The 21,986-nt window shown below is 35.2% G+C and overlaps 1 protein-coding gene across 1 annotated transcript in view; it reads right to left on the bottom strand.

Annotated features, from left to right (window-relative positions):
- The window catches only part of LOC111149828 (coiled-coil domain containing 73), a 136,647-nt gene that overhangs the window by 83,152 nt on the left and 31,509 nt on the right, over window positions 1–21,986 (bottom strand). Inside the window, exons 2-5 of the mRNA XM_022507119.1 lie at window positions 17,934–18,005; window positions 13,025–13,096; window positions 11,115–11,150; window positions 10,081–10,155 (exon numbers count right to left, since the gene is read on the bottom strand). Of these exons, the coding sequence (XP_022362827.1) occupies window positions 10,081–10,155; window positions 11,115–11,150; window positions 13,025–13,096; window positions 17,934–18,005 (255 nt within the window). The remainder of the gene's footprint in view (window positions 1–10,080; window positions 10,156–11,114; window positions 11,151–13,024; window positions 13,097–17,933; window positions 18,006–21,986) is intronic.

The raw sequence follows: 21,986 nt of genomic DNA, 5'->3' as shown, positions 1-21,986 counted from the left end.
CAAAACACTGATGAATGGAATTGAAGGTGACACAAAGAAAGAGAAAGACCTGCCCTGCACATGGATCGGAAGAACAAATATTGTTAAAATGTCTGTGCTACCCCAAGCAATCTACACATTTAATGCAATCCCTATCCACATGCCAACAGCAGTTTTCACAGAACTAGAACCAACAGTTCTAAACTCTGCATGGAACCACAAAAGACCCTGAATCCCTGAATAGCCAAAGCAACTTTGAAAAGGAAAAGCAAATTGCTGGAGGCAACACAATTCTGGACTTCAAGTTATATTACAAAGCTATAGTAATGAAAACAGTATGGTACTGGCACATAAATAGATGCATAGATCAGTGGAACAGAATAAAAAACCAAGAAATAAACCCACAACTATATGGTCAATTAATCTTCAACAAAGCAGGAGAGAATATCCAACTGTTGACAGTCTCTTCAACAAATGGTATTGAGAAAACCGGACCACTTTCTTACACCATACACAAAAAGAGACTCAGAATGGATTAAAGACATAATGTGAGACCTGAAACCATAAAATCCTAGACTAGACCACAGGCAGTAATGTCTCTGACATGAGCTGTGGCAGTATTTTTCTAGATACATCCCCCAAGGCAAGAGAAATAAAAGCAAAAATAAACAATTGGGACTACATCAAAATAAAAAGCTTCTGTACAGCAAAGGAAACAATCAACAAAACTAAAAGGCAGCCTATGGAATAGAAGAAGATATTTGCAAATGACATAGGCAATAAAGGGTTAGTATCCAAAACATATAAAGAACTTATAAAACTCAACACCCCCAAAACAAATAATCCAATTTTAAAAAGGGCAGAAGACATGAAAGACATTTCTCCAAAGATGACATATAGATGGCCAACAGATACATGAAAAGATGTTCCACATCACTCATTGTCGGGGAAAGGCCAATCAAAACTACACTGAAGATATCACCTTACACTTGTTAGAATGTCTGAAATCAAAAACACAAGAAACAACAAATGTTGGGGAAGATGTGGACAAAAGAGTACTCATGCACTGTTGATGAGAATGCAAACTGGTACTGCCACTGTGGAAAACAGTATGGAGTTTCCTCATAAATTAAAAAGAAGTGTATGATCCAGCAATCACACTACTGGGCATTTACCCTCAAAATACAAAAACACTAATTCAGAAGGATACATGCATCCCTATGTTTATAGCAGCAGTATTTACAATAACCAAACTATGGAAGCAGCCCATGTCCATCAATAGATGAATGGATAAAGAAGATGTGAGATAGATAGATAGATAGATCTATAGATAGACAGATAGATAGATAGATCTCAAATATTCCACATACGATGGAATATTATTCCGCTATAAAAAAGAATGAAATCTTGCCATTTGCAATGACATAGTTGGAGCTAGAGTGTATAATGCCAAGCAGAATAAGTCAGTCAGGGAACGACAAATACTATATCATCTCACTTAATATGTGAAATTTAAGAAAACAAAACAAATGAGCAAAGTTTAAAAAGAGAAAGAGAGAGGAAGGCAAACCATGAAACAGACTCTTAACTATAGAGAATAAATAGATGTTTACTGGACAAAAGGTGGATGGGGAGCTGGGTGAAGTAGGTGATAGTGATTATGGAGAACATCTGTCATAAAGAGCACTGAGTGATGTATGTAATTTCTGAATCACACTGTACACCTGAAACTAATATAACACTGTTTGTTAACTATACTGGAATTAAAAAAAATTTTAAAAAAGAAGTGGAGTAAGGTGAGGAGACAACCCTGAAAAAGGGCAACCCAATTCATGGTATCAGAGTCCAAGCAGGGAAAAGAGGGCATCCATATTAGGAAGGAAGTCATGGCAAATTGATAAACTGGTTGTATACAGGGTAATTTATCATAGAAGTAAATATATTAAGGATAAAGAATGTCACATTTCTCACTGTAAGAGGAAAGAAATGTATAAACAAATGAAATAAACTAAAATAAATAACCTCATGGTTTCATATTAAAATTGGAGGTAGGGGTGCATGGATGGCTCAGACACTGGGCGTCTGCCTTTGGCTTGGGTCATGATCCCAGGGTCCTGGGATCGAGCCCTGCATCAGGCTCCTGCTTCTCCCTCTCCTGCTCCCCCTGCTTGTGTTCCCTCTCTCGCTCTGTCTCCCTCTCTGTCAAATAAATAAATAAATAGTCTTAAAAAAAAAAATTGGAGGTAATGTGACTTCATGGTTTTTTATATAAATAGGTTGTTAGAAATAAACATTATAAATTATAAACATAAATGTAAATTATATTTCTGTGTATGTAAATACATATATAGATCTCTGTCCACCAAGAAAGTCTGAGAGCAGTGATGTATCAATAGCAATGAGTACAACAGTGCCCAGATCTTGGCTTCTATATACCATTTTCCACTAAAAGGAACCAGGGCAACATGGTGAAATGATTCATTCCAGTGCAAGGTCAGGTAAATTACAAAATGATCCTGGCATATTTTGCTATCCTCTAAAAGCAGGAAAATGCTGAAAGAATGAAGACATATCCAAAGGACTCAGTAATCAACTTTATGGACTCTCACTAGCCAAATCAAGGATAATTTGAGCAAAATAAGTGATAGTCACAGATTTTAATCCATTTAAAAAAAAACTATGAATCTATACTGATAAAAACAAATAAATGAATATAGGAAAAGTTCGGTGAGAAACAGAATATTTACATGATTTCAAAGTATCTCTTTACAAAATACTCTGATTACAAGGGGAAAGAGTACCTTTTTAATGGAGAAATTTTTTGAAAGAACAACAACAAAAAAGAATGTAGAGATGAAGAATGCAGTGAATGCACTGAAAAAATGCAAGAGAGAGCCTTAAGGCCACACTGAATTGAATAGAAGAACCAGTGAACTCAAAAACAGATCATTTGAAATTATTCAATCAGAGAAGAAAAACAAGTGAAAGAGGGTGAAGAAAGCCTAAAAAATTTATAAAATAGCATCAAAGAAATCAATATAAGCATTATGAGAGTCCCAGAAGGAGAAAAATAAAAGAGACAGAAGAAAGCTTACTCAAAGAAATAACGGCTGAAAACTTCCCAAATCTTGGGAGGGAAATGGACATCCAGATTCATGAGACTCAGAGGACCACAAACAGAATGAACCAAAAGAAGAATACACCAAGACACATTATAATCAAGTTGTCAAATCAAGGGGAAAAAAGAGACTTCTGACAGTAGCAAGAGAAATGCAATTCACCAAATTTAAAGAAACTCCAATAAGATTAACTGTGGACTTCTCAGCAGAAAGCCGCAAGCCAGAAGAGAGTGGGACAATATTCCAAGTATCAAAAGAAAAATCTGCCAACCAAGAATACCATACCTAACAAAATTATCATTTAAAAAATGAAGGAGAGGGGCACCTGGGTGGCTCAGTGGGTTGAGGCCTCTGCCTTTGGCTCAGGTCATGATCCCAGGGTCCTGGGATCGAGCCCCACATTGGGCTCTCTGCATGGCAGGGAGCCTGCTTCCTCCTCTCTCTCTCTCTGCCTGCCTCTCTGCCTACTTGTGATCTCTGTCTGTCAAATAAATAAATAAATAATCTTTAAAAAAAAAAAATGAAGGAGAAAGTCTTTCCCAAACAAACAAAAACCAACAGAATCAGTTACCACTTGACTTGTCTTATAAAAAATAATTAAGGTTCAGTTCTTCAAATTGAAACAAAAACATGCCAAACAGCGATGAAAAAAGCATATGAAAATATAATTCTCATTTGTAAAGTATATACACAAATATAGAGAAATTCAAGACTGAATCAGTAGTACATAAATTCCTTTTAACCCTTATATAAAAGTAGGAAATAAAAATGTATTAAAGAATACACAATATAAAAAGATGCAAACACTGTGCATAAGAACACAAAGTTGAGGGGGCAAAATATAGTGCTTTTGTATGCAATTAAAGCTGCTGTCAACTTTAAACTATTATAACTACAAGATATTTATGCAAGACTTCAGATAACCCTAAAGATAAAAACCCATAATACATATACAAAAGCTAAAGAGAAAAAAATCAAGAAAATCACTACAAAAACATCAAATAACAAAGGCAGACAAGTGATGCACAAAATTACCACAAAACAGAAAACAATTTACAAAATGACAACAGTAATTCCACACCTACCAATAACTACTTTACATATAAATGTATTAAACTTTCCAACCAAAAGACATAGTGACAGGATTAAGAAAAAAAAAAAAAATATGAAGTGATATACAGCTGTTCCTGCTTATCTGTAGTTTCACTTTCCATGGTTTCAATTACCCATGGTCAAATGCAATTCAGAAGCAAATGATTCTCCTTCTGATGTATCTAACACCACATCATTCACCTCACTTCATCTCATCACATACACATTTTATCATCTCACATCATCACAAGAAGAAGGGTGAGTTTTATTTTTTTTTAAATATTTATTTGAGGGGCGCCTGGGTGGCTCAGTGGGTTGAGCCTCTGTCTTCGGCTCGGGTCATGATCTCAGGGTCCTGGGATCGAGCCCCGCATCGGGCTCTCTGCTTGGCAGGGAGCCTGCTTCCTCCTCTCTCTCTCTCTGCTTGCCTCTCTGCCTACTTGTGATCTCTCTCTCTGTCAAATAAATAAATAAAATCTTTAAAAAATATATTTATTTGAGAGAGAAAGAGAACAGGGAAGAGGGAGAGAGAGAATCTTTAAGCAGACTCCCTTCTGAATGCAGAGCCTGATGTGGGGCTCGATCTCACGACCCTGAGATCATGACCTGAGCCAAAATCAAAAGTCAGATGCTTAGCTGACTAAGCCACCCAGGTAACCTGAAGGTTGAGTTTAGTATAATAAAATATTTGAAGAAAGAGAGAAAAAAAAGAAAGAAAAAGATCACATTCACATAACATTTATTACAATATATTGTTTATAATTGTTTTATTTTATTATTAGTTATTATTGCTAATCTCTTATTGTACTCAATTTACTTTGCCATAGATATTTATGTATAGGGAAAAAACAGTGTATTTAGGGTTCAGTATGATCCATGGTTTCAGGCATCCACTGGGGATCTTGAAACATATTCCCCATTGATGAAGGGGGACTACTATATTATCTACAAGAGACTCACTTTAGATTTAAGGACACAAATAGGCTGAAAGTACAGAGATGAAAGAGATATACCAGACAGTAACTAAAAATAAAGCACAAGTGACTATACTTATATGAGACAAAATAGACTGCAGGTCAAAAATCTGCCTGTGGAGACAAAAAAAAAAAAAAAGATCATGATATAATGCAAAGGAGTCAGTTCAACAGGAAGCTATAACAGCTGTATATGCACCCAACATCAGAGCACCTAAATATTTAAAGTAAATATCAAGAGATCTGAAGAAAGAAATTGGCAGAAATACAGTAATAGTAGGAGACATTAATGCCTCACTTATCAATAATGTACAAAACATCCAGACAGAAAACCTATCAAGCAACAGCTGACTTAAATCTCACTATGGATCAAATGGACCTAACAGATAAACACAGAACTCTTCACCCTACATCAGAAGAATACACATGAAACATTCTCCAGGATGGATCATGTTAGGTCACAAAACAAGTCTTAACAAATTTAAAAAGATCAAAATCATTCCAAGTATCTTTTCTGCCTACAGTGGAATGAAACAAGGATCAATAACAATAAGAAAACAGGAAAATTCACAAGTATTTGGAAATTAAACACCACTCTTGAACAATCACTGTGTCCAAAAAGAGGGAATTTTAAAAGTATCTCTAGACACATAAAAACAATAACACAAGGTAACAAAACTTCTGGGATGCAGCAAAAGCAGTTTTATTACTGATGGGTAATTTTATAATGATTAATGCCTACATTTAAAAAAGACATATTGCAAATAAACAATCTAATCTTACATCTCAAAGAAGTAGGAAAAAAGAGAACAAGCTAACCCAAAAACCAGCAAAAGGACATAATAAAGATAGAACAGAAATAAATTAAATAATAAACAGAAAAACAACAGGAAAAAAATCAATAAAACTAAGAGTTATTTTTTGAAAGAATAAATGAAATCTACTAACCCTTAACTAGACTACCAAAGAGAGAGAAGATTCAAATCAGTAATGTCAGAAATGGAAGGAGACATTACAGTGGATGCCTCAGAAATAAAAACTATACACCAAAAAATTGGTTAACCTGGTAGAAATGGATAAATTCTTAGAAACATATAACCTGTCAAAGTGGAAGAAAGATGAAATGGAAAGTCTGAACCTACCCATCACAAAAAGGAAATTGAATCAATAATTAAAAGCCTCCCAAGGAAGACAATCCCCAAACCAGACAGCTTTATGGATAAATTCAACTAAACATTTGAAGAATTAATATCCCAATACTTAAATTCTTCCAAAATACAAAAAAGGAAGAAACACTTCCAAACTCATTTTATGAGGTCAGCATCACTCTGATATCAAAGTCAGAAAAAGACAATAAAAGAAAAGAAAATTACAAGTCAATATCCCTGATGAACATAGATGTGAAAGTCTTCAATAAAATTTTAGCAAAATCAACAGCATGTTAAAAGTTCATACATGGTGACCAAATGGGATTTATCCCTGGGCTGCAAGATGGTTTGGTATACAGAAATCAATCAATGTCCTACATCATATTAACATAATTTTAAATACCACATGTTCATCTCAATAGATGTAGAAAGTGCATCTGTCAAAATTTAACATCCATCCATAATAAAAACACTCAACAAAAGAGGTGCACAAGGTAAACGACCCCAACACAATAAAGGCCTTATATAAAAAGCCCACAATAAACATCACCATCAATTCAGTAGAACGCATGGATATTCATTCTTACCACTTTCTTCAACACAGTGCTGAAAGTCCTAGCCAGAGCAATTAGACAAGAAAAAGAAATAAAAGGTTTCCAAATCAGAAGTAAAATTTTCTGTTGGAGAGGACATGATCAGATATTTGCAAAACCCTAAAGACTCAACAAAAACATTGTCAGAACTAATAAATGAATACAGTGAAGTTGCAGATACAAAACAAACATACAAAAATCAGCCATATTTCTATACACAAACAATAAACCATCCAAAAAAGAAATTAAGAAAACAATGCATTCACAACAACTAAAAAAAAATATTTAGGAATAAATTTAACCAAAGAGGTAAAATATTTGTACACTGAATATTATAAAGCACTGATGAAGGAAATTTTAAAGACAGATAAGTGGAAAGACATCCTATGTTCATGGATATAAGAATATTGTGAAAATGTTCATATTATCCAAAGTGATCTACCAATTCAATGCAATCTATCAAAATCACAATATTAATCTCTACAGAAATAGAAAAAAAATCCTAAAATTCACACAAAACCACAAAAGCCCCTAAATAATAAAATAATAGCTAAAGCAAAATAATAGCTAAAGCACACTTGAGCAAGATAGACAACGCTAGAGGCATCATGCTTCCTGATTTCAAAATATATTTCAAAGTTACAGTGATCAAAACAGTACATTACCAGTATAAAAACAGACATACTGGTTAATGGATCAGAATAGAGACCAGAAATCCATGCAACTACTGCTAACTGATCTTTAACAAGGGGACCAAGAATACACAATGGGGAAAACATAATCTTCAATAAATGGTGTCCAAAAAACTCGATATCCACATGCAGAAGACAAATCAGACCCTTATCTCACACCAGAAACAAAATCTCATCCTATGTACAAAAATCAACTCAAAATGGATTAAAGACTTAAATATAAGACCCGAAGCCTTAAAACTACCAGAAGAGAAAACACAGGGGAAAAGTCCTTGACATTAGTACAATTAGGGATTTTTTTGGATATGACACCAAGAGCACAGGCAATACAAGCAAAAATAGTCTACTGGAACTATGTACATAAAACTAAAAAGCTTCTGCAAATAAAAGAAATAATCAACAGAGTGAAAAGGCAACCTATAATGGGAGAAACACTTGCAAAGCACGTATCTGATTGGGGTTAATACCCAGAATATATCAGAAACTCATACACTCCACAACAACAAAACAAAACCAACATAAAAAATGGGCTGGGGAACCTGGGTGGCTCAGTGGGTTAAAGCCTCTGCTTTCGGCTGAGGTCATGATACCAGAGTCCTGGGATCGAGCCCCAAATCGGGCTCTCTGCTCAGCAGGGAGCCTGCTTCCTCCTCTCTCTCTATCTGCCTGCCTCTCTGCCTACTTGTGATCTCTGCCTGTCAAATAAATAAGTAAAATCTTTAAAAAAAAAAAAAATGGGCTGAGGACCAGAATAGACTTTTCTAGAAAGACATACAAATGGCCAACAAAAAATGAACAGGTGCTCAATATCACTAATCATCGGGGAAATGCAAATCAAACCCAAAGAGATATCACCTTACACCTATTAGAATGGCTATGACCAAAAAGACAAGAGATAACAAGATTGGTGAGAATATGAAGAAAAGAGAACCTTCTTAATACCTCAATCAACTAAAGAAAGAAAGTTTATCATACGCTTAAATAAATCCACATTATGACGTGAATTACCAGATTAAGGCAGTGACCATCAGGATCCCTCCACTGTAAAAACATATTTTGGTCTTTGTAATTAAGGTTATCTACAGAGTGGTAACTTCAAAATCATGTACCTTCTCCCCTAACAATATTTATTTTACTTTGTATCTCATTTTATTGCTTGTCTTCCCCCACCTTGAATGGAAGCTCCATAAAAGTAAAGATTTTTGTCCTTTTCATTCATTGCTATATCTCCAGCACTTAGAACAGTGCTTGGCACAATGCAGACCTTTAGTAAATACACTTAACGAATCATCATTAGCTCTACACCTCTGTATTCTATATGAAACTGTGAACAACCTAAAGGCAAATGTAATGTTTTTGTCATCTCTGTATTTGCAGAAAATAAGCAACAGTACTTAACAAATAATCATGACTGGCTTAATGCTATTTTATTTTCACTTTTAAGGACCACAGGTAATCAGTTATATAGGCCTGACTTGGTTTTTTCATTTATAAAGTATTAAAAATAACATATTTATTTAATTGTATTTCAGTAAGAAATAATGAAGCTATTTTAACATTTCTTTTTAAAATAAAAGATGAGACAGTAAACAAGTGTTGGGAGAGGATGTGGAGAAAGGTGAACCCTCTTACACTGTTGGTGGGAGTGCAAGTTGGTGCAGCCACTTTGGAAAACAGTGTAGAGATTCCTAAGAAATTAAAAATAGAGCTTCCCTATGACCCTGCAATTGCACTACTGGGTATTTACCCCAAAGATACAGATGTAGTGAAAAGAGGGGCCATCTGTACCCCAATGTTCATAGCAGCAGTGGCCACAGTGACCAAACTGGAAAGAGCCAAGATGCCCTTCAACAGATGAATGGATAAAGAAGATATGGTCCATATATACAATGAAGTATTATGCCTCCATCAGAAAGAATGAATACCCAACTTTTGTGTCAACATGGACGAGACTGGAGGAGATTATACTGAGTGAAATAAGTCAAGAGAGAGTCAATTATCACATGGTTTCACTTATTTGTGGTGCATAAGGCATAACACGGGGGACATTGGGAGATGGAGAGGAGAAGTGAGTTGGGGGAAATCAGAGGGGGAGATAAACCATGAGAGACTGTGGACTCTGAGAAACAAACTGAGGGTTCTGGAGGGGATGGTGGTAGGGGGCTGGATGAGCCTGGTGGTGGGTATTAAGGAGGGCACATATTGCATGGAGCACTGAGTGTGGTGCATGAACAATGAATCTTGGAACACTGAAAAAATAAAATAAAATAAAACTTAAATAAATGAATAAACAAACAAATAAAATAAAATAAGAGGAAAAATCCTAATTTGAAATTCAAGGCTTTCAGGAAAAAATTACAAAGTTACGTGATATATGAATGCTTGTCAACTTTGTTTTGCTAACATACATGTTTAGTGGACAGTTTACTAATATAATGCTAAAATGTCAAATTACTTTTTTAAGCAACACTAAGTTACTTCACCTGTAATGCTTTTAGTGTTTCCTTCAATCCTTCTATTTCTTTTTCTTTTATTTCTGTAGCAAGTTGATATTTTCCCTTTAAGTAAAAAAAACTATACTTCAATACTTTCCAATGTAAATGATATTATCAATAGGGAAAATACAAAAGCTCAAAAACCAAAACCTCTACTTTAAAACTAACACTTCACAACTTTAAACATGGATCTGCACAACTTACATTACTGATTACTTCAAAATATGAACTTACAATAAGGCCTTTATAAGATGACACATACCATGAAATGAAAATTGTAACAAATCATTTTATCACTATAATATTATAACAAAGATTTATGGAGGCTTCAGTGCATGATAATATTTACAGAGGCTTCACTGCACGATAATCATTTTATCAACAGAGCATTCCTGAGAGTTTATGGACACTATATAATTATCTAATTATCTAATTCACATAGCTAGAATAAATATATTCTAACAAGTTACAAGTATATTTGTCTTATAAAGATATGAAAGAATTATTTAAAAGGCCTTTGTAAATAGTACATTCATTAATACAATAAAAACATGTATTAATTATTAAATAATTAGAGAAAATATTTACTACTAGGTGAATTTCTAGTTCAGAGTTGTATCTTCTTTTCCAACTGGTCTGCATCCAGATGCAAATCATTTAATGTTTATTTAAACAGGTAGTTATACTGAAAAAGCACTAAAAATATACTCAATAGAAACTTTACAGTAGAATAGAAAAAACATCAATTTGGGGGCTGAAGAGATCTGGGTTCTAGTCCCAAATTTGCCATTTTAGAATGAGAGCTTCAGCTTCAGCAAGTCATTTTTAATCTTGTTAGGCTTCAGTATTACCCACTGTAAAATGACAGGGGTAACATGATTTCCTTGGCTCTTTTTAATTTCTAAGATTTTAAACAATTAACAGTCTCCATTAATCTAGTGCTAATCCTCCTTTTCATTGTGAACAATTGGTAATTAAATGCACTTAACTATGCTTTAACTTATTAAAAAATTAATAAATACCTTTTCTTCTTCCAAGGCACACATCTTCATTTGCAACTAATAAACAATTTTAAAAATTAAAATACCAGTCAGTAAACTGTTAGTAGTGATTTACACTGGTCAGTGACCCTATAAAAATATTTTACATATCTGTACTACTTGAACTTAATACAGTGTGAATGTGCTACCTTTATATTGAGAAAATAAAATAACAAAAGGTATGAAAGGGGGCAAAAAAGCCAGTCACCAAAAGAAATGAATGATTTAATCACATGATTAGGGATACCAATCATCCTTGAAAATTTAGTTTTTCCTTCCAAGAGTTTTTTTTCTTAAATGTTTCAATATTTTGCCAACTACTCTTTAATAACACATAACGTTTTCTGAAGGCACACTTTTATGCAATTAGTATCATTTGTATTAGCATTGACAGTATTTTCTGAAATTTTTTTAAAAGATGCATGTAGCTGACTCATAAATAAACAGTGATATTTTAAGACGTAACTAGGGTCAACATGCCCAAGAAAACTAATAAAAGAGTCTAAGAAACAAAAGGATACTGGGTAAAATTGTCAAGAAGTCAAATTTTTCTTTGGAACTTCTCACCACATCCCTAATTCACATTCAACAATCGGGAAAAGGAGAAGAGTGGGGAGGGGAGGGGAGGAAAGGAAACAAACCAAGGGAGGGGGAAAAGAGCCCAAGAGCACTTTCTCCATTACCCTTCAGATACCCAGATATTCTTGTTTTGCCCAAAGTCCCTTGTGACAAGAGAGACATGGACTTGCCCTCTCCTAGAGAATACTATGTGGTATATTTGGCTGCTTCTTCCTTAGTGTTCAATTAAAACTCCCATAATTTTGAGGTCTGAGGCTAATCTCAGATTAAAAGGAAGAAAGTTTATCATCTGCTTAAGTAAATCCACACTATAGTGTGAACTACAAATAACTTCAACCAACTAGTGATTAACCTTATATAGGTGCATTTCTTTTTATGCATTTCTCTTTCTTTTTTTTTTTTTTTAAGATTTTACTTATTTATTTGACACACAGAGAGAGAAATCACAAGTAGGCAGAGAGGCAAGCAGAGAGACGGGGGGGAAGCAGGCTCTCCGCTGAGCAGAGTCCAATGCGGGACTCTATCCCAGGACCTGAGCCGAAGGAAGAGGCTTAACCCACTGAGCCACCCAGGCGCCCTATGCATTTCTCTTTCTAAACATACACACTTGTATGGAGAAAAAGACAAAAGAGAAGGAAAGAAAAGAAAAAAAAAAAAGGGTGATGCTGGAATGACTATAAGGAAAAAATTTCTTGAGAATATTTTCCATGAGCAGATTTCTTACACTTATATTTTCTAACGAGGGACTGAAGAGAAATTTGAGGTACTAAAGAAGAGCTATAGAACTCAAAATAACTGAAAGAGTTGTTATTCATTTTTTTAATCATATATACACGTGTGTGTGTGTGTGTGTGTGTGTGTGTGTGTGTGTGTGTTTTCTCTGCTCTTAGTTGCTCATAGTATTTATGAAGGCCTCAGCGCATGACAATCACATTTCCTCATCCTTCACATCTCCCTCCTTTCATCTCAGCTTTTCATCAGTGTTCTATTTCTGGCTTGGGTAAAGGAGGAAAGCAGAAAAGGCAGGATCCTAGGATACTCTAATCAAAGAGAGAAAGGGGAGAAGAACAAGAGGGCACACATCAATAACCTAATTTATTTAGAACAGATGGAAATACATCTCCAAGAAAACAGTTTTCCCAATTTTTCCCCTTAACTAACTCATTCTACTACATGTTATTTGTGATTCAAAATAACTTTATCTCCTGCTTCCATTAACACTCTTTTTGTCTTCAGTGAGTATGCCTAATATTCAAATGGGGGGGGGGATAAATATTTGAAACTGTAGTGTTTGTCTATCTTCATAAAATTACCTGCTTTTTAAAAGCTGCCATTGCTTCTTTGTGTTGCTTTGCTAATGTTTCCTTTTGATTCTGAAGAGTTTCCTATTTTAAAAATTATGAAAATTTAATTAGAACAAATTTGAGCACCTTTCAGTTTTAACTTTTAATTAGGTTCATAATTTAAATAAAAGTCAAACATTTATTGCATACATTATTGAATGCTCTTGAAATGCAACTTTAAACCAATTCTATGATTTTTTTTTTCCACCTATCATGGATCAGCATACAATAATTATTCTTTCAGTTGCTTCTTCATGATAAAACACATGTCTTTAAAATTTTAAACTCTAAACATGGCTCAGGGTGCCTGGGTGGCTCAGTCATTTGTCCGACTATTTTTTTTTTAAGATTTATTAATTTATTTATTTGAGAGAGAGAGACAGCAAGAGAGGGAGCACAAGCAGGGGGAGTGGGAGTGGGAGAAGCAGGCTTCCCACTGAGGAGGGAGCCTGATGTGGGGCTCGAAACCAGGACCATGGAATCATGATTCGAGCCAAACGCAGATGCTTAACAACTGAACCACCCAGGGACCTTGAGTCCAACTCTTGATAGCGGGCTCGGGTCATGATCTCAGAGTCATGGGATCAAACCCCACTCAGGGCTCACCCATGCTGAGTCTGCTTGAAATTCTCTCTCTGCCTCTCCCCTCACCCTGCTTGCACACACTCTCACTCTCTCAAATAAATAAATTTTTAAAACACACACACACACACACACACACACACACACTGACCGTGGCTAAGTCCAAAGCTTTCTTCAAGAAAATATTTCATCAAAAGTTATCAAAATTAATAGTCTTAGTATACAAGACGCCTACAATCTTTTAGAGTTTCCAAAGAAACCCATTTTATTATCTAAGCACAAATGTTCAGAGGACACAATTCTTTAAATTCATCAAATTTTTTTATAAAATCAAAACCACCATAAGGCATTTTTTAAAATCCACATATATGATTCCATTTCTTTTTTTTTTCTTCTCTTCTCCCCTTTTTTAATAGAAGCTGTGTGTTCTGTTCTTCAGATTCAAGATGACTTCAAACATTTTTTCCTATGTTTAGTGAATAATTCTCACAATTAAACAGAAATTAGATCTAAAAGTGGGAACCGCTTTGAATGTTTCTGTTATTTGACTCCAGGTTTCTAAATATATGTTGATTTACCAACTTAAAAATTTTATCTGACTTCTATTATGATAGTTGGAGTTTGGCTTTCTTGTATAAACTAACAACTGCTCCCACTATTCTTCCAAAAGAGTTACATAAAAACTGTGACTTAAATCAATCTTCAGTATTTATACTATCATGACTATGCAATGTTTATTCACTGCTCACCCATATAATATACTGTAATTACATTTCTACCTAACAGAGCTTATTTTTCCTGAAGTCAGCAATTATTTTAAAATATTTTAATTCTTGGGGTGCCTGGCTGGCTCAGTCTGAACAGCATGGGATTCTTGGACTCCAGGGTGTGAGTTTAAGCCCTGTGCTGGGCATAGAGAATACTAAAAATACAAAATAAACTTTAAAAGAATTTTAATTCTTATAACTTATTTTAAAAAGTAGTACCACCAATTCCCAGATCTGAACCAATGGTTCATAATCTCAAATTAAAAAAAAAAAATGAATAGAAAAAGCAAAGTGAAAAGATCCCAGGAATGACAGGAAATCACAAAATGCACAGGAAGGCAGACAGGTTTAAAAAAGCTGTAGATGTTGGATAAAATCTTTCAGAACCTATTGTCCAGTTTTCTGTGAAAATAAATTAGACTCTAATCCACTCCTGTAAGCAAGGAAAGAATTTATTGAAAACCTCAGGGATAGTTTCTCTGAGGAGTACATTCTCAAGTAAATGTGACCTCTAGCTTTCTCCTTACTTTTTGTGACCAGTCTTAAACCTGGATATAGGAGATTTAATATGCAACAAAAACTGGAATGAGAAATAGCCCCATTGCGAGATCTCAAATCCAGATGTTCAAAAAGCCTTTGAACAAAAGCAGAATAAACTGGAGGCCTTACAGATAAAACAACTTAATGCTCCCACTCTAGTCATCAAGCACTAAAGTAGTGAGCCTCTTGGTAGAGACACTTGTAGATATTTATTATTAAAAAGGGGGGGGCACTGGGGAAAAACTTTTCTGAACTAGCTAAGAAAAATGAAGGGGAAAAAAATCAAGTGGGCAAATCAATGATACTGCTGAAGGCAAATCATGCCCCCAAGTTCTCATTTTATCCTCAAACTTGCAAAGAGAAATTTCTCTAAATATTAAAAGGAACTTTGCAAATACTTTACTTATACCATAAATCCTGCCATCATCACATAACCTCTTCCTCAGAGTCACTGAGCTACTCATATAGTGAATGTCTCTAATAATCCAGAGATACTCCCCACTGTTTCAGCCTCCAACTGTTATCCTTGGATCCTCAAGTGAGACATATTATTTTCTCCTTTTTGACACCGCACCCACTAGCATAAGAGAAAGGAATCTACTATGTAAACAGAACTGCAAAATTAAATTCTTCCCTGATTTTTTTAGATCCCTGAGGATTTTTCTATTGTAATCAGATCACAGCTAATTTAGTTACTGACTTACTGGTACCTTTGCGTATGACCAAATTAAGATCTCTTTGAAGTAGCATTCTTTGTTGGCAAAATGTCTTACTGATATTAGCAGCAAACCTCTACCTAACTTCATATAATATCTCTAAAACCAGAAGTTAAGAACTAGAGCCAATAGTCTAAAAGCCTAATAGAGAAAGGATCAATCACATTTTATACCAGTCTTCGAATACTGTTGTTTCCCAGTCAAGAAACACAATGGGTAAAGATAAAGATCTGTTTAAGAAAAATATAAAATAACCATGGCCCCAATTCTTTGTAGTACTGTGCCCAAATACTGTTTTATCTTTACATATTTTACCACTGTAAATATACGTTCTGTTTCCCATAATGTCCCTTTAGATCAAAATGGTGTGACCTGTTTTGTCCTAGGAAAGTCAACAATTTACCTGGATAGCTCTATGCCTCAGGGGTTTACTGAGGAACCTTAAGGAACTTGAATTTCTCTGTAACTGCACTCTTATACTATACATGGGCAAGTTTTTATTGTTCTAAAGATGAGGAGAGCTCTAACACTGATTCCATTTAACTACTTACTGCTTTAGCTCAAAAGGACATAAAAATTCCAAAAAATGTTTGGAATCTTGTCAGAACAAAAAAATGCCACCTTTATCATTCACTAATTTATATTATGATTTGGATCTATTTCTAGACTCTATTATGTTCTGAGGAATACCTATCCATGTATGCTACACCAAGCTACCTTAATTACTACAGTTCATAAGAATATATTTCAAAACTAGCATAATGGGGCACCTAGGTGGCTCAGTGGGTTAAAGCCTCTGCCTTTGGCTCAGGTCATGATCCCAAGGTCCTGGGATCGAGCCCCACATTGGGCTCTCTGCTCAGCAGGGAGCCTGCTTCCACCTCTCTCTCTGCCTGCCTCGCTGCCTACTTGTGTTCTCTCTCTATCAAATAAATAAATAAAATCATTAAATAAATAAAATTTTTCTTAAATAAAAACTAGCGTAACTATTCTGTTCTTTTTCAAAAATTTCCCAGAGACTCTTAAACGTTTATTTCCACATAAACCTTAGAACAGCTTAAGTACAGCAAAACACACTCCTGGTATTGGATTGTATTAAACACACTGATTAATTTAAGGATATGGATAACTTTATACTGTTGACTCTATCCAAAAATAAGATATGACTTCACCCTTTGAAATTTGGAGTTTCAGTTTGTACTTGGTGTTTATCTACTTTTTCTTTCTGCAGAGAGGTTCGAGACCTGTGCCTCATAAAATCCAACTCTAGTTTACTCCTTTTGTACCTGTCTGGTCTCAAAATTCCCATCATTTCTAGTTTGAGCTATCCTCTGTCTCTTGAATTCTGATTCTGATATGTTACCTCCAACTTCCTATTTCAATACTGCCAAATAGTTAAAAGAAGGGGGGCCATCAAAATTAAGATTTCAATTTTTAACTATTAAAATTATTTGGTGGAAAGACAGGAGAAGCACATCAAAAACACTTCTATATAAATAAGGCTAGAAAGAGAATCGGATCTGATGATACTCGTGGTCGTTTTTTGTTTTTAGCAGTCTCCACGTGCAGCATGGGGCTTGAACCATGACTCTGGGATCAAGAGTCAAAGGCTCTACTGACAAAGCCAACCAGGTGTCCCTCTGATACTGGGTGGTTGTTGTTGTTGTTGTTGTTGTTGTTGTTGTTTTTAAATATTTGGTTACAGTATGTAATAAGAGCCTGGGAAAATAAAGAGGTTTCACTTCTTGGAAAATATTTTGACTCCTTTATAATACACAATGTGTCTCCCAGGCATTAAATAGATCATAGTCGTTTTCAGCATTGTTATCAGAAATCTTGGGAAAAAATTTCATTCTTAGTGTTCTGGAGGCCCAAATGTTATTAAAACAATTTTAGTCAGAATTCTCTTGAGACTTTGTTTAAAATGATGCATAATCCCCAAACATGTTTAGGAAATTTTAAAATTCAAACTGCAATTAAGGATTAGAATACCTCTTTAAATAGATGTTAAAAAGACTAATCTGAAATAAAAATTTAAAATACTCGCTTTTGGGGTACCTGGGTGGTTCCGTTCATTAAGCATCCAACTCTTGATTTAGGCTTAGGTCCTGATCTCAGGATGGGGAGACTGAGCCCCACATCAGCTCCACGCTCAGAGGAGTCTGCTTGAGGTTCTCTCCCCACTACTCCTCCCCCACCACTCACGTGCACTCTAGGGTGTGCTCACTCTCTCTGGGGTAAATCTTAAAAAAAAAATAAAATAAAAACACTCACTTTTTGCCATTTAAGTTCTTGTGTCTCCATGATAATTTTCCCAATCTGCTCTTCATATTGAGTTTCTGCTTCCTAAATAAAAAAGAAAAATGCTAGAAAAATTAGGACTTTAAAACTTTACATTTCTTCTCTTTCTAGAGAGATAAAAAGAGCATCCTCTCATGCTTACAACAAGAAAAAAATCTGGAAAAATTGCAAATTAAATAGACAAACCCATCAGAGAACTGAGGTCCTAGATAATTCAATTCTGGATAATTCTCTCCTGCAGGGAAAAGAGAACCACAGCATTTGCTTACCTGCGACATAAACGGCTGAGTACCGGTAAGAAAACTCAGCTGAAAGTTCTTAATAAATTGCTAAAGGCAGAACGTGGACTAGAGTAAGAATGTGAATTCCCAGGAGCCCCAGAAACAAGAAGGTTTTATACTTTTTACCAGTTTTTTTCCTCCAGGAAGCCCACCAAGTGCTTACTGGGAAGGATGGGAAGAATCCAACAACCTGAGAAGCTCTCCCCTGCAGAACTGGCTGGGGAAGAGGAGAGCATCACAACCCATTTTACCTATTTTCCCTACAGACCAAGAATCTTAATCTGTAAGGGACAGGGCAACAAAAATGATCCTTAAGAACACTAGTGGAAACTTTCCACAACTGAGAAAGGGACCATGATACCTAGACAGACCAGTCTTCCTCATCTCCCATAAGGAACAAAAGCCTAATCTACAGGGGGAGGGGCAATAAAAACTACAGCGTGAGAGCTCCTGTGGAAAGCCACTGCAGCTGGAAGCAGGCTAGGAAAATAAAATAACAGCTCGGGGGGGCGGGGGGGGGGGGGGGGCACAGAAAAACAGCAGGAATACAGTAGGCCCAGCATTAAAAACAAAAGAAGGAACAGAACTCTTATGAGGACCTCAACCTTAGACGGAGTTTCACCTAAGAATTGAAGCTTAATAAAGTCAGAGAATACCCGAATTCCCCCACCCCACAGCCACAACCAGACAAGCAAGCATCAAATAAAAAGAACAGGAAGATCACCTGGGAAGGCTGCAAAGGCACAAAGGGAAGACCCAAAGTCAAGAAACAAGGTCCAAAGCCAAGCAGGAAGGAGTTATTTACAAAAATCCTCTGATTTTGTTTAAAATCATATAACACTCCTAAAATAGCCAACACCATACACAATACACAAATACAAGGTATCACTAGAGAAATCTGAAACTTCTGTTAAAAAATTCAACAGACTAAGAAACAAACAGGGTTTTGGAGGGGAGGCGGGGTGGGGGGGTGGGGTGAGCCTGGTGCTGGGTATTAAGGAGATCATGTATTGCATGGAGCACTGGGTGTGGTGCATAAACAATGAATCTTGGAACACTGAAAAAATAAAATTAAATTTAAAAAAAATTCAACAGGAAGACTTGAAAAGTACCTATATACAGTGTTGAAGATATGCCCCAACAAACATAGAGAGAGCCCCTCTGCAAAACCTGGGAGTTGCTTTTTTTTTTTTTCTCTTGGCTCCTGGTATTTAAGGAAATCTCTGCCAAACAAAGCACTAGCTGATCATTAAATTAAGAGCACAATGACTTCGGTGGCCACACATGACAGAAACAGCAGACTTCACAAAATTTTTTCAGAAAAGTCACTAAACAATGACAACAAACAACAACCCTGGGGAGGGAGACTATCTGATTTCCAGAGTTGCCACATATTCAAAATGTCCATGTCCAGTTCTCAACAAAAAATAACCAAGCATACAAAGAAACAAAGTGTGATCCATACACAGCCCACACCCCAGCTGCGCAAAAAAAAAGTTAAAAAGAACTGCCTTGAGCAAGTGCAGACAAGGTACTTACTAGACAAAGACTTTACATCAACAATTTAAATACGCTCTAAGAGCTAAAAGAAACAATGTACAAAGATACTACAACCATTAAAAAGTTAATAAGGGAATGCTACAAACAATTTTATGCTTATAAATTTGACAACTTACAGAAATGGACTAATTCTTCAAAACCCCAAACTACCAAACCTCATCCAAGGTGATACAGACAATGTAAATAGCCCTATAACCACTAGTTAAAAAGCTCCCAAAAAATAAATGTCCAGGCCCACATGGTTTCACCTTTAGAGAATTCTACCAAACATATAAAGAATTAACACCATTTTACACAGTCTTTTCCAGAAAAATAAGAGGAAGGAACACATCCTAACTCATAAGGCCTGTGTACTATGACACCAAAACTAGACAAAGACAGTACCAAAAAAAAAAAAAAGAAAAGAAAAGAAAAGAAAGAAAACTAAGACCAATACCTCTCACAAGTTTTGATGGAAAAATCTTCAACAACATATCAGCTAATGGAATCCAATAAGGTATAAAATGTTATACACCATCACCAAGTAGAATTTATTCCAGATATATAAGGCTGATTGAACAATATTAAGTTGATATATCTCACCATATCAATATGCTAAAGAAAAATCACATGACCATCATAATTAACACAGAAAAGACAACTGACAAAACCCAACACTCACTCATAATAAAAACTCTCAGCCAGTTTGGAGAGAGAATTACCTCAATTTCATAAAATGTCCTCATAAAAACACTATACTTAATATCATATTTAATGATAAAAGACAGGATGGATGGAAAGGCAAAGAAAGGAAAAAAGGAAAGAGAGAGAAAGAGAGGAGAGGGAAAAAAGGAGGAAGGAAACAAATCAGACAGAAATAAACTGTCTCTCTTTGTACATGACATGGTCGTATGGAAAACCCCAAAGAATCTATAAAAAATCTACCATAACTAATAACTGAGTTCAACAAGGTCTCAGGATATAAGATCAACACCCAAACTATCCTGGTTCTATACAGTAACAATAAAAATGCAGAAAACAAAATTAAAAACACAATACAATTTATAATCACCCGAGAGAAAATGAAATATATAGATGTACACTTAATCTGTATGCTGATAGACACAACATGGATGAATTTAAAACATCGCGCTGAGTGAAAGAAGCCTTACCTAAAAGAGTACATATGTATGATTCCATTTATATGAAATGTCAGAAAAAACAATACTAATCGACAGTGGAAAATAATCAAAAGTGGGTTGCCTCCTGGGGAGGAAGTAAGGGTAGAACTGGCCTGGGTAGACCGAAACACTTTATATCTTGATAAGGGTTATATTTCACAGATGTATGCATCTTATCAAATCCCAAAACAGCTGGATTGAAAATGTGCAAGATACTGCTTTCTTTACATGGGCCTGGTTATATACTTCTCATTTAAATGAGTTCTGTGATCTTACTGTGATTTAGATATTCTAAGCACTTTTTATGTATTAATTCAATCATAGGTATAATTTTTCAAGGTAAGTACTCTTATTATCATTTTATAAATGAGGAAACTAGGTTAGCAAGAGAACAAGTAACTCGCCTAAATGCACACAGCAGCTAACCAGCAGAGCTAGTATTTGAATCTAGATGATCTGTCTCCAGAGCCTCTTAAACATGCCATTTTATTACCTTTAAGATTCTGGGTGCCGTAGGACAGTATGGATTGTTATGATACACTCCTTTCCTTCGAAAACCTCAAAATTTAATCTTCATATCCCACAGAAGATGGACATTCAAAATCAAATTACCTAGTTTAAATATACAAATACATTCTGATATTCTGTAGAACATTTCAAAATAACAACTAGAAATATTTGTTGTATAGAAAAACAAAAGCATTAAGAATTGCTATGAATGTTCTTAGAATATTTTTCTACTTCAGAAATCTTTACAATAGACTAAGTTGAGTAATATGAAAACAGTAGTTTTAATACCAATTAGGAAAGAGGTTCTTTAAAATATGAACTTTTAGGCTATTCCATGCATATTAGTGATATTTATCTTGAATACTTTGTAGCTAATCAAACTAAGAAACTATCTGAAAGAATGATTAGTATTTTATTAGACAACGTAAGAAACCGAATTGCGCAATTTCGTAGGAGGTAGATTATGAGTTTGAAAAGGAGAATAGAAGTACCCAGTTACAGTTTTGGCTGCTTGG

This window comes from Enhydra lutris, unplaced genomic scaffold, assembly GCF_002288905.1.
Source record: "Enhydra lutris kenyoni isolate GAN:26980312 unplaced genomic scaffold, ASM228890v2 scaffoldscaffold22, whole genome shotgun sequence".
Taxonomy (NCBI): Eukaryota; Metazoa; Chordata; class Mammalia; order Carnivora; family Mustelidae; genus Enhydra; species Enhydra lutris.
The sequence above is the reverse complement of the archived record's forward strand: the minus strand, read 5'-3'. Positions and strand labels throughout refer to the sequence as shown.